This window comes from Labeo rohita, chromosome 19, assembly GCF_022985175.1.
Source record: "Labeo rohita strain BAU-BD-2019 chromosome 19, IGBB_LRoh.1.0, whole genome shotgun sequence".
In the NCBI taxonomy this organism is placed as follows: Eukaryota; Metazoa; Chordata; class Actinopteri; order Cypriniformes; family Cyprinidae; genus Labeo; species Labeo rohita.
Window position 1 is genome coordinate 21,308,043 of NC_066887.1, and position 12,522 is coordinate 21,320,564.

A 12,522-nucleotide genomic window follows, 5' to 3' on the forward strand; every position below is an offset into this window, starting at 1 on the left:
ATGAGGAACAGATTTGGGGTCTGAAGGGGTGCGGATGTCGGTCTTTGCGGGCTCCAACCTAAACGAGGTACTTTCTTCAATCGCTGGGCCGCCAAGACTGGCCTCCTCACCCTTACTTTTCTGTCCTAGGAACCCTGTCTTGTTCCCACTTTGCTCTCGGGCTCTCCAGTGCTGTGGCGCCGCCCTGGTGGCACCTCCACACATGCACCTCCTCTCTGCATGTGGTGGGCCCCGAGGGTCCACTGCACAAGGATTACCTCTTTTAACATATATATTTTTTTTAAACCGTTCTCTGTCCCAATTTTAAGAGAGCATGATTTTTTTTTTTTTATTCCTATTTGATATATATGGCTTTGTTATTTGAAAAATGTGTATTGTAATTTAAGTTTTTGTTTCTCTTACTGGTGTGTAGCTTTTTTGTGCTGTTCTATTCTCGTGTTCTGAGCTGTGTGACTTGTCCAATAGCAATAGGGGCACTTTCTTTGACCTGCTGGGGAACGCTCAGGACTCCTGTAGCTTCTCCTATTAGAGTGCCCCGTCAGTTGCTGTACTGCTTTTGTGACATTTTAAAAAAAAATCTCCCCCCTTTTTTTAGCCTGCAGGGAATATTTGTGTTATTGTGCAAAGTAATAAATTGGTATTTTATGCCTATAACACACAACTCTGACTCCTGTCATTATTGAAGTTTAGTTATCCTACTTACAAAGTCAGTTTTTTCAGTATTTATTGTATAGATATTTAATGGATTCAATTTAAAGCCACTAGATGGCAACACCTGCTTAGGTCTACAAGGTAAACCACTTACTGTTCTGATGCAGCATTGTCATTATATGGAAGCAGTTGTGCCTTATGGTTAGAGAGTTGGACTTGTAACCCAAAAGTTGTGGGTTCGAGTCTTGGTTTGTTTGTTTGTTCATTTCCTCCTTCAGACCATTCCAGCATCTATGGCTATATTCATGGCGAGAACCAGTTAATCCAGTTAGTCTTGTCCCACAATTCTGGGGACAATTTAGAGTCTTCAATTAACCTTACCTGTGGGAAGAAACCGGAGTACCAACAGCTGATCTTTAAGTATCCACAAGTTCTCAAATACATTTGCGAAGAATTTTTTGCTGCGGTGCCGAGGGAGTAGTTGGGGGTTCGGTGCCTTTCTCAAGGGTCTCACCTCAGGGCGCTGGTCATTCACTTACTGGCATAAACCCATGCAAACACAGGAAGAACATAAGCTCCACACAGAAAGGCCTCTTATCCCTGCCTGGGCTCAAACCAGGGACCTTCTTGCTGCGAGACAACAGTGCTAACCACCGAGCCACCGTGCTGCCTGTTCGAGTCTTGGTACCGGCAGGTTTTAGGTGGGGGGAGTGAATGACCAGTGCCCTGAGGTGGGACCCTTGAGCAAGGCACCGAATCCCCCCAACTGCTCCCCGGGTGCCGCAGCAAAAAAAAAAAAATTCAAAGTTCAAACTGTATACTATTTGTGGATACTTAAAGATCAGCTGTTGATATTGTGTTTTAAAAGCTGTATTCTTTTGTGATTGTTGAATTAGACTTGAGCCTCATTGTGGGCCGTCACTCATTCATCTGCTCTCGCTCTGTCTTTTGTATACCCACTCTCTCATTTCCTGTGTCCTGTGCTGTTGTCATGACCACTGTTGCCAAGGAGAGGCAGCCACAAGAGAAAGGAAACTTAAACCAGAGATCTTGTAGCTGTAATATTTAATTCATCACCTCAGACACTAACGTTTGCAGGTTATGGAGCAGGCCAAAACAAAGGAAAGGCCAAAATGACTTACAAAAACAAGAGCCTTTAAAAACAACTTGGTAGTAGTTTCTTTAACAAATGAATACATTATAAAATCTAAAATACAGTAAATACGCAGCTCTAAAAAACCCACTATCAATTCATCTTTAATCACCTTGTGAGGTAACCTTATATTGCTGTCATCGGATCATTTTGTATCTTTGTAAAATATCCCTTTACAACTTGACGGCCATGTGAATTCACACTTCTGTATAAATGCTGTTACACCTTGAGTGTTTTTGAGAGAAAGTCGATTACTAATGTTATCCATCACAAAAAATGGACTGGCATGCTGTTTCAAAGTGTGAGGATTTTGGTGTTAGTCATTACAGGCTCCCAGAAATGCCCACAGCAGCTACAGGCCAACAATTTCTTTGTCTCATAAGGGTAATGGCAATCACTCCTTTGTTGCAGCCCATCAAAAGAACTGAACGTTTTGAGGCGTATTGTTGACGGCCCCTAGATTGTCTTTGTGTTAATTGATCCGCTAGCAGACACCACTCTTGCCCTCCCTCCTCTGTCTCGCTCCGTCTCCCTTTATATCCTGCCATCCGCTGCTTTCCTTTCAGGATGAGAGTGGCTTTGCTCGACAGTGTTTCTAAAGATGGATGGGACTGGCACACTTGAAACACCTGTAAGGGTTATCAGGCTGTCCAATAGGCGATCTCCACTCTGACAGAAACCAACCAACCCGTGAAGGTTTTGCAGGAAAGAGGACATTTCTTTTGTCTTTGCCTAAGTGGCCTGAAGCACAGCACCCTTTTTTGTGTCTGCTCTCGATACGACACTCCTCTTTATAAGAGGAGTCCAGCCTAAAGAGCTTGAAAGAGGACAACGTCTACTTCTGGCATCTATCCGCACAGGTGTCACATCTGAAGAACCTTTCTTTTTAATCCACAAAAACTCTTGGATAATTTACGAAGGCCTTTGCCATCGTTCAGACTCTAGGTTTTGTTTGACGTTTGTTGGGTGCTTGGAAGTAATGCATCTTTGACAGCCAGTGCATCCACGTCACAGTATCAAATTCAATCGGTGTGACCTGTTTGGGTAAGGCAACACCGGACTGGGTAGCAACAGGGACACATGTCCCTGCGATAAGAGTAGATCTTTCTTTACCGAGAAGACAAGAAGTCCACCGCACTTTACAGTGGTGCAAGACCAACTTCTACCCCCCGGACGTAGCCTGTGATGGTGGTACTCATTGAAGTTCAGTCAGTTCCATGTGGGTGAGTTGAGACGGTGGCATCAGTTCTTCAATTATTCATCACTTCAAAGAAAGACCAGGCGAAAGTGAACTGTCTGAGGAACCAAAAGACGGAATAGAATGTGGGTGAACAAAACTTTGTTCCAAGAATTCTGAAAGACAAATTAGAGAGGTCTGGCAAGGATCTTTTTAAGGAGGGCTGACTGAGACTTCTTGCAGAGGATTGGCAAATGTGACAAGACCAAAAACGGATAAGAATGCACCTGAACTGAATGCACTCTGAGAAATTTAAAAAAGAACCGAGAGGTCTAGCAAGGAACTTTAAAGAAGCACCTGAAGACTGATGCGTCTGGGGACAAATTGTTCCGAGAAATCTGAAAGGCAAAACCCAGAGATCTAGCAAGGAAATTTTAAAGAAGGACTGACTGAGACTTCTTGCCGAGGACTGGCAAAGTGCCTACCTCTGTGGGCAAGAAGGTCTGAAGCTATTATCTATAGTTGGACCACCTGCAAGCGGAAAAGTGTCGTCGAGGTTGTGGCCCGAGGAGGCGTGGTACTCAGAGGGTGGCGAGATGGTGAACACAGGTATGCAGCTGATCAGCTTCACCTGTGCCGTGACAGGTTGGGTGATGGCTATAGCAGTGACCGCCCTTCCCCAGTGGAAGGTCACGGCCTTCATAGGCAGCAACATCTTGACCTCCGAAATAGTTTGGCAGGGGATCTGGATGAACTGCATCTACCAGACCACTGGCCATATGCAGTGTAAGACCTACGACTCCATGCTGGCTCTACCGCCTGATATCCAGGCGGCACGGGCACTGATGTGCATTGCTATCTTCTTGGGCTGGTTGTCCTGCACCGTCTCTTGCTGTGGAATGAAGTGCACCACCTGTGCCGGGGACGATCGCCATGCCAAGGCTGGCATAGCGCTGTCCGGTGGGGTGCTCTTCATCCTGACGGGCCTGTGCGTCCTAGTGCCGGTTTCCTGGACAGCAAACACTGTGGTGCAGGACTTCTACAACCCCAATGTTCCCCTCCAGCACAAGCGGGAGCTGGGTCAGGCCATTTACCTGGGATGGGCGGCAGCAGTGATTCTTATGATCAGCGGGGCGGTGCTCAGCAGTACCTGCCCGCACATTGAGAGAGGAGGGTACAGACGTGGATACATAGGCCGTAGTTTTGCAAACTCAAGGCCTTCTGCTCCCGACCCACCGAAGCCTATCACCACCAGTACCCTGCCTTTAAAGGAGTATGTATGATAAAGATAAAAAGTGAATGCAAATGCGCAAAGGTGTGATTAATGATTAAAGGTGCACTCAGTAATATTTCTTTCAATGGACAGATGCATTTATCTTCTTTTTTCTTCTTTTGCTCATACATTGGACACTTGTTGATGCTGTTGACTCGGGGCTCCTTCATTATGTTGTCTGTAATATACATATTTATTGTTATATCGTTTTGTTTAGATATATTTGTATGTTTATGTTTGTAAAGTTTATTTTTAAACCGTCACTTTTGCACCACTAGTGGCACCAAAATGGAATTGCAATCTGCTATTTTTTTCAGTGCATCATTGGCACAACCATTGTTGTGAGTTTGGAGTGAAACTATTAGTTTGTCAGAACATTTTTTTTTTCACTTTTTTTGGGGACACAGGTGCAGAAACTACACATTTCACCTTTAAAGTCTGTCATTTCTGCACCACTAGCAAAAACAGAATTGAAAAAATAATGATTGCCATTTACCACTGAAAAACAGATAGTTTCAACCCAAACACTGGAAAGAATGACACACTTCAACTTTAACTGAACTTTATAGCTCAACTCAATTGTAAAACACAGCTGGCCATGTGATCTCAGTTTGTGTAAGTGTACATTTTTAATTAATTTGTCATAAGTATTTTTTCAGGGGTAAGGTTTTAACATGGAAAAATGTACTGAGTGCACCTTTAATTAAAGACAGTCTAGTATCTAGAATTAGGAACATAGTGTTTGAGTAGAAACATTGTAGTAGTATTGCAGTGGATCTAAGGTTTTCAAAATCATTTTACTTCCCCTTTCTGTTTTTAGCTCTCTCTGCCTATTACTGTATTTTTGGTAACACTGTAGTATATGGACCAAATCTCACTATTAACTAGCTGCTTATTAGCATGCTTCTTATTAACATTTGGCTGTTTATTAGAACTTAAAAAGCACATACTGTATTCAGCACGACCATATTCTACATCCCTACTTAACAACTACCTTACAATTTAAAAGCAGCAAATTAGGATTTCATTGAGGCAAAAATTGTAGTTAATGGTTTAATGCTGAGAATTGGCCCCTAAAATAAAGTGTGACCGTATTTTCTCAAATGAAGTGTTCATTCAGATATTATACTATTGATTAAGACATTTAGATTAGTTTTGACCACATTTTGATAAGATTTTCATTTGTTTTTATAGTTCTATAGTATTAACTGTGGGTTAACTGAACTCTTAAGCCCATTTTGCAGTGTTTTCCATTTCTTTTTCTTGTAAATGGTAATGTATCTTGTGTGTTGTAAACAAATGACTGCACACCACCACTGTCTGTAGAAACAGTACACCCATTCAGTATGTCTGATTGCTGTGTTCATTGTTTTCTCTGTATTTGTTTATTAAAATTGTGTGAACTTGAACCTTCTAAGAATAAAAAAATAATAGACGTGTGATGTGACATTCAATGACAACAGTGCAATTGTTTTATCAATATAAAAAATAAAAAGCATAAATTAACTAACCACATTTATTAAAATAGAGCACTGCTCTTACAGCCTTTATCAAGCTAATGTCCATAGCAAAAGAAATTTAATCCAGAAGTCTTAGTTCCACCATTACCATGTCCTTTTTTAAGGATCCTTCATTGCCAAACTGAGAACAACAGTCAACACATGATGTGAAAATGACTTCTTGATAACATAGCTGACATTCATTCAGTCTCCATGAAGAATGATACTTGACACAATGCATCTAAAACACAAAAACATGAATGAACATAAATATTTAGAGACAAAGCTCTCATTTTACTATTATACATTATGTGACCTTGGACCACAAAACCAGTCTTAAGGGCCAATTTTTTGAAACTGAGATTTATGCATCATCTGAAAACTTAATAAATAAGCTTTCCATTGATGTATAGTTTGTTAGAATAGGACAATATGCAACTGTTTTAAAATCTGTAATCTGAGAATGCAAAAAAATCAAAATATTGACAAAAAATGCCCAAAGTTGTCCAAACGAAGTTATTAGCAACGTATATTACTAATCAAAAATAAAATTTTGATATATTTACGGTAGGAAATTTACAAAATGTCTTCATGGAACATGATCTTTTAAAAATCTATAATTTTGACCAATACAATGTATTGTTGGCTATTGCTACAAATATACCCGTGCTACTTATGACTTATGGTTTTGTGGTCCAGGGTCACATATTTGTATACATTACATGTACTTACATTCTAATTTCTAAAATGCTCACTTCACGGAAAACAAATGATTAATAGATGCAGCCAAATTATTACACAGTATTAAATTCTCGGTTTACACCTGGTAACACCATATTAAATGTGTTTTTATGGCCACTTGTGATAAGAAGAGAGTGGCAGCATCACAAACTGTTCTGGACTGCTGTTACTGCTGTTTTTAGTTCCAACCACTTGTAATCAGATCACCCAAGGCAGACATTAATACCAGGTGAAAATGGGGCCAAAGAGTGTCACCTTATCTACTCTAGGAAAAGGGGAAATACCTGCAATTCTCTCCTCTCCACTAGCTGAATGTAGAGATTCCCATCTCTTCGGTGCCGTTTCCATTAACGTAAGGTCATTGGGTGTCAGCGTCTGCAGGAGGTTCCTTCTCTGCACTAATCTGACCAAATAAATTAAGGATTCATTGCAAAATAGTGAAATACACAGAGAGATGAAGCATCACATAGATGCCAACAGCAGTCATTGGGAATGAGACTTAAAGGATACTGTAGGCGGTAATAGCGATCTGCATCTTGAAGCCACTCTAACATGTCTGAACTAGAAGGACAGATGGCTGTTCTGGTGACACAAGCATTAATGTCAAGAGCTTCTGTGTTCTTCTCATAGAACTGGAAAACAGCAGACACCTGTTGACTGATGGCATCCCGCACCTTCTGAAGAGCATCCCTGGAAATAAAGACAACATTAAATAAAGCATTGGTTTTAATGTGTATTAAAGTGATGTTCAAACAGGACTCACATTTTCTCAGCTAGTTTTCCCAAAACTGCATCCACAGCCAGTGACAGTTTGTAATGAAGGCGTTCGTTCAAACTAGGGAAATTGGCAAGAGGTGTGCTTGCAATCTGAACATTTTTCAATGCCTTCAACTGCACTGCAAGGTTTCCAAGAGAGCTCATGAGAGGTTTACATTCAGCTACTTCACCATCCCAAATGGTTTTATTCGCTTTTAACGTCTCAAAACATTTTTTGAGTTGCTGGTGCAATGATAATAAAACAGCACTGGACATTTTTAAAAACCCTTTTCAGTAGCAAAACGACAGAAACACGAGATTCATTAACAAATCTATTCAATATATCTATTTAACGCTATAATATTAATCATACTCCGCCAATATTTTAATTTATCTGCTAAACCACAAATCATATCTCTGTGAGAGCGTATAAAATCTTCCAGTTTCTATCGTAAAGGTACATGTGATAACTGCAACAAGCTCCTTCCGGGAACACGTGTACCATTCACCAATCCGATTGTTTCTCTTTTTAGTAGTGAGAGTAAAACACTCAACCATTGGCCAGATTCTTCGTTTAAGAGAGGCGTTTTCTTATTGGTCAGAGCGCGGAGCATGTTTACAAAGCGACAGTCAAAGCTGCATGCTGATTGGCTTAGTGACGTCGCAGCGTTAAATTTGAAAAGGCTCTTCCTAACTGCCGATGTCCGCTGCAGTGAGAGACAGTTCGATATAGACCGGGTTATTAGAGTAAGAAAATCATAAATGCGCTTTAAAACGATTTTATTAACTGAATATATACCATGTACTGAAATATATGAGCGTAGTCGCCATAGAGTTGAAGTAATTTATCGTTTTTGTTTTTTCAGGTTTCATCATGGCACCGAGAAAACGCACCCAGAATGCTAAAAACAAAAAGAATGCCAAAACGCCGAAACTGGAAGCTTTTCTCCTCGATTTTGACGATGAAGGTAAGTTTGTCGCTAGTGTCTGAATTCGTATGTATTTATATTCATATTTTGAAAGCTTCACTCTTTGTTTGTAGTTCATACCATTGTTGAAAGACTGAAGGAGAAGACGAACAATCTTCTTAAAGATGCAGACAACCTTTACAAGACCGCTCTGATAAAACTTCCAATGGCTGTGAGGAAAATGAACTGGATCGATTATTGCAGTAAGTGTTTTCATATTTCTTCTGTACCACGTCATATGGGTGACCCTGGACCACAAAACCAGTCATAAGGATCAATATTTTTTAAATTGCGATGTATAGTTACATTGATTGAAAGCTGAATCGGCTTGCCATTTATGTATGGTTTGTTAGGATGGGACTATATTTGGCCGAGATATCATACAACTAGTTATTTAAAAAATCTGAGGGTGCAAAAAATCTAAATATTGAGAAAATCACCTTTTAGAGTTGTCCAAATAAAGTTCTTAGCAATACATATTACTGATTTAAAAATTAAGTTATGATATATTTACAGTAGGAAATTTATAAAATATCTTCATAGAACATTATCGTTTTAGGCTATTGCTACAAATAGACCCATGCTACTTAAGACTGGTTTTGTGGTCCAGGGTCACATATGTCAGTTGCATCATTTGACAAATAGTCCATGTAGTTTTCTTTAATATGTGGTAAAATAACATAATCACAAATTAATATCGCATGTAACGTTAACTACACTTATTCTGTCTCATGGTTCTTTTTTAACCTTTAGATATAGAGAAGCCAAAGTCACCAGTGGATGATTCAAAGGTACTTGCATTGAACAAGTTTGTCCAAATGTTTTACATGTTATAAACTAATATGTATTGTTAAAGGAGAACTCCACTTCCAGAACAACAATTTACAACTAATTTACTCACCCCCTTGTCATCCATGATATTCGTGTCTGTCTTCAGTCGTAAAGAAATTGTTTTTTGAGGAAAACATTTCAGCACTTTTCCCCATATAATGGACTGATACGGTGCCCTGATTTTGAACTTCCAAAATGCAGTTTAAATGCGGCTTCAAACGATCCAAAATGCGGTTGTAAATGATCCCAGCCGAGAGAGAAGGGTCTTATCTAGCATAATGATTGCTTATTTTAATAAAAATAATACAATTTATATACTTTAATGCCAAACACTCGTCTTGTCTTACCCTGCCTGGACTGGTTTTGTTCCTGTTCATGAAAGTTAGGGTATGTCGAAAAACCCCCAACTCATGTTCTCCCTCAACTTAAAAATTGCCTATATAGCTGTTTTACCCATTTTTTTTTGTTTGTTGTTTTTTTTTTTGTTTGATGTTCATTGCATGTTCACTTTGCAAAGACTGTGTCGGTACTTCTGCAGCGACGTAGGATGATTTTTGAAGCTGAGGGAGAAAATACGGTCTGAGTTTTGATACACAGAGCCAGTATACACAAAGCGTTTGAGAATAAAAAGTATTTAAATTGTATTTTTTTTTATGTAAATAACCGATTGTTTTGCTAGATAAGACCCTTCTTCCTCTGCTGGGATCGTTTACAACCGCATTTGGGATCGTTTGAAGCCACATTTAAACTGCATTTTGGAAGTTCAAAATCAGGGCAAAATACCAGTCCTTTATATGAAGAAAAATGCAGAAATGTTTTTCTCAAAAAACATAGTTTCTTTATGACTGGTGAAAGAAAGACCTGAACATCTTGGATGACAAGGGAGTGAGTACATTATATGTGAATCTTTGTTTTGGAAGTGGACTTCTCCTTTAAATCTATCACTGTTGATATTGATTTAAAGTCTTCTCTCTGTTCAGGTGAGGGAGGAAGCTGCTCAAGTGGAGCTTGCTATTGCAGAGAATCACGTAATTCCCAAGTTTGCTGGCAAAGGTACATTTTGCATCCTCTCTCATCTTATAAAATCTGTAACCTGTATTTTCAAAGCTGATTTTTTATTATTTTTTTTCCCCCACTTCGACCTTGTTTACAGATGCCAAGAATGGTGCAAACGTGGAGGATGAAAACTTAGCACCCCTCAAGTCTGCAGTGAAGAAGGTTTGTGGTAGTATAGTATTTGAAATCTACGAAGTAGGGCATTCAAATCATGTTGAAGTTATTGTATTGAGTTGAGCACATGTGATTGGTTGTCACTATGTAGGAGTGGAAAAAATCTCCAGAAATTAAAAATCTGGATTACCACTTCCAAATGTCTAAGTAGGAAATTATGAAGGGAGCATAGTGTAAATTTACATTGACATTTAGACATTTCACTTTCTAAAGCAAACTGCATTGCATTCACTGTATACATTGTATTAGTTCATGTATTTTCCATGTATAACCTTTGCGTTGCTAGCGCTATACTCTACTGTTTGATCTTCAGTTATTCATGTTAAAGAATTAGTTCACTTCCAGAATAAAAAAAAAAAGAATACTCACCCCCATGTCATCCAAGATCTTTGTCTGTTTTCAGTCGAAAGGAAATCATAGTTTTTGAGAAAAAACATTCCAGGATGTTTCTCCACATAGTGGACTTCAATGGTGATCAAAGGGTTGAAGGCCCAAATTGCACTTTCAAAGGGCTCCACACGATCCGAGACAAGGAATAGGTGTCTTATGTAGCAAAACAATCTGCCAATCTTAATGCATTACGTAATGATGTGCAGTTAGTTCTTCATATGTGCACTCTGGTTCAGAAAGGTAAGGTAGGGTGAAAAACTTTGTTGTTTTGCTAGATAAGACCCTTGTTTTTTGTGTTCTTTGAAGCTGCATTGAAACTGCAATTTGGACCTTTCAGTCTGTTGATCCCCATTAAAGTCTACTATGGAGAAAAATCGTAGTAGGTTTTCTTCAAAAACTTTCATTTCTTTTTGACAGAAGAACATCTTGGATGACATGGGGGGTGATTAAATTATCAGGAAATTTTTAATTTGGAAGTGAAGTAACCCTTTTAAAGAAAATGGTTTGTAATTTGTCAAAAGTTTCAAAGTAGTCTTTGAAGGGTCCTCGAGAAAATTGGGCCCCTGTTTATGTGTGTACAAGAGCCTGACTCCCTTTATCTCCTCAATGTGTCTAATGCAGAAGAAAGCATCAAAGAAGGCTCCTTCTACCTCCAAAAAGGCCAGAGCGCTCTCCATCAGCAAACAGGGCAACATCATCCAAAAGTAAAGAAAATGCATTTAGCTACTATTAAACACACATTTTGTACTAGCAATGTTGCCTCACAGAATCCAAATGGATTGTACTTTTGAAGTCTGAATCCATGTTTGCTTTTTGAACACAGGTCTACAAGAAAGCCTCTGATCACCCCTGCTAGAAGTTTACAGGAGTCTTCAATCATTGGTGTCACTCCGCTAATCACGCCACGCTTTGACCCAAGGTAAATGCTTGCACGTGACAATATGTGGCTCTGAAAAATAAAAAAATAAATAAATTGTATATTACATGGTCTCCATCTATGAAATTAAATTTTTTGCGTCCCCAAGGTCCAGATAATTTAAAAATAGTTCCCAAACATTGTCAGAAAATAGTCTGATGACCTTTTTCTAAGGACTGTTTGTGTAAATGTCTGTTTTTCTGTCAGATTGCCCAAGACTCCAGCATTGAGACTTGCACGTCACAGGGAGAAAGTGTATAGCATGTCTGTTAACGGCTCGCCTATTGCTGGCGGTGGAGAGGACATCGTCATTAGTGTCCCCATTGGAAACGGAGAGGTGGGTGATTTGCTACTGCTACTTATTGAGCAAAGAACATTGTGTATGTAAGCATACATGACATGTTTTCTTTGTCATTTCAGTGCATTCAGCTGCTGGCCAGTGAGATGGACTCTGTGGATCTGAGTCAGCTGGATGAGAAGGCCCTACGCAGTATCAGAAACCTTCAGGTATGTGTTGCTGTGTACATTCTTAATGAAATTGAGGAAAGCTTGGCTTTCTAAATGTACTTTAAATGTATTAATTAAATGATACCATCTTCTAAACTGGCAGAAATTAAAATAACTTTTTTACCCCAATGCAGAATCGTCTCACAACTCTGTGTGGAACCAAGTGAACGCCTCTTCAGTTTTGTACAGCACACTGCATTGTAATATCCCTTCAAACCATCAGCATTGTGTACTCGTTTTCTTTCCCATTTTATTTTTGTATTATAATCGTGTGGGTTTTTTCTTTCATCTTTTCACTGTGCTATAGTTTTATACCCATGAGCTTTTAAAAGGTAAATGTAAATAAGATTAGCTGTGGTCATAATCTGTGTTGTGCTGCCTTTTGTAAATATGACTTTTAAAGACCCTGATTCCACATCTTTGCTGCCTC

The 12,522-nt window shown here is 39.3% G+C and overlaps 3 protein-coding genes across 3 annotated transcripts; 2 read left to right on the plus strand and 1 right to left on the minus strand.

The window, feature by feature from the left end:
- The first annotated feature begins 786 nt into the window (after positions 1 to 786).
- cldn35 (claudin 35) lies at positions 787 to 5,701 on the plus strand. Its single transcript, XM_051136269.1, has one exon. The coding sequence runs from the start codon at positions 3,578 to 3,580 to the stop codon at positions 4,262 to 4,264; it is 687 nt and encodes a 228-aa protein (XP_050992226.1). The 5' UTR covers positions 787 to 3,577; the 3' UTR covers positions 4,265 to 5,701.
- Positions 5,702 to 5,721: 20 nt separating this feature from the next.
- On the minus strand, positions 5,722 to 7,743 carry c19h1orf109 (c19h1orf109 homolog (H. sapiens)). Its single transcript, XM_051136270.1, has 4 exons — positions 7,258 to 7,743; positions 7,005 to 7,184; positions 6,779 to 6,897; positions 5,722 to 5,994 (listed from the first exon to the last, which is right to left on the minus strand). The coding sequence occupies exons 1-4, from the start codon at positions 7,524 to 7,526 to the stop codon at positions 5,954 to 5,956; spliced, it is 609 nt and encodes a 202-aa protein (XP_050992227.1). The 5' UTR covers positions 7,527 to 7,743; the 3' UTR covers positions 5,722 to 5,953.
- Positions 7,744 to 7,853: 110 nt separating this feature from the next.
- cdca8 (cell division cycle associated 8) lies at positions 7,854 to 12,511 on the plus strand. The gene is made up of 11 exons (XM_051136268.1): positions 7,854 to 7,997; positions 8,117 to 8,218; positions 8,293 to 8,421; positions 8,972 to 9,009; positions 10,030 to 10,102; positions 10,203 to 10,267; positions 11,291 to 11,373; positions 11,493 to 11,588; positions 11,793 to 11,922; positions 12,006 to 12,092; positions 12,227 to 12,511. Exons 2-11 carry the CDS (start codon positions 8,125 to 8,127, stop codon positions 12,257 to 12,259), a joined length of 828 nt encoding a protein of 275 aa, XP_050992225.1. The 5' UTR covers positions 7,854 to 7,997; positions 8,117 to 8,124; the 3' UTR covers positions 12,260 to 12,511.
- The last annotated feature ends 11 nt before the right edge of the window (positions 12,512 to 12,522 follow it).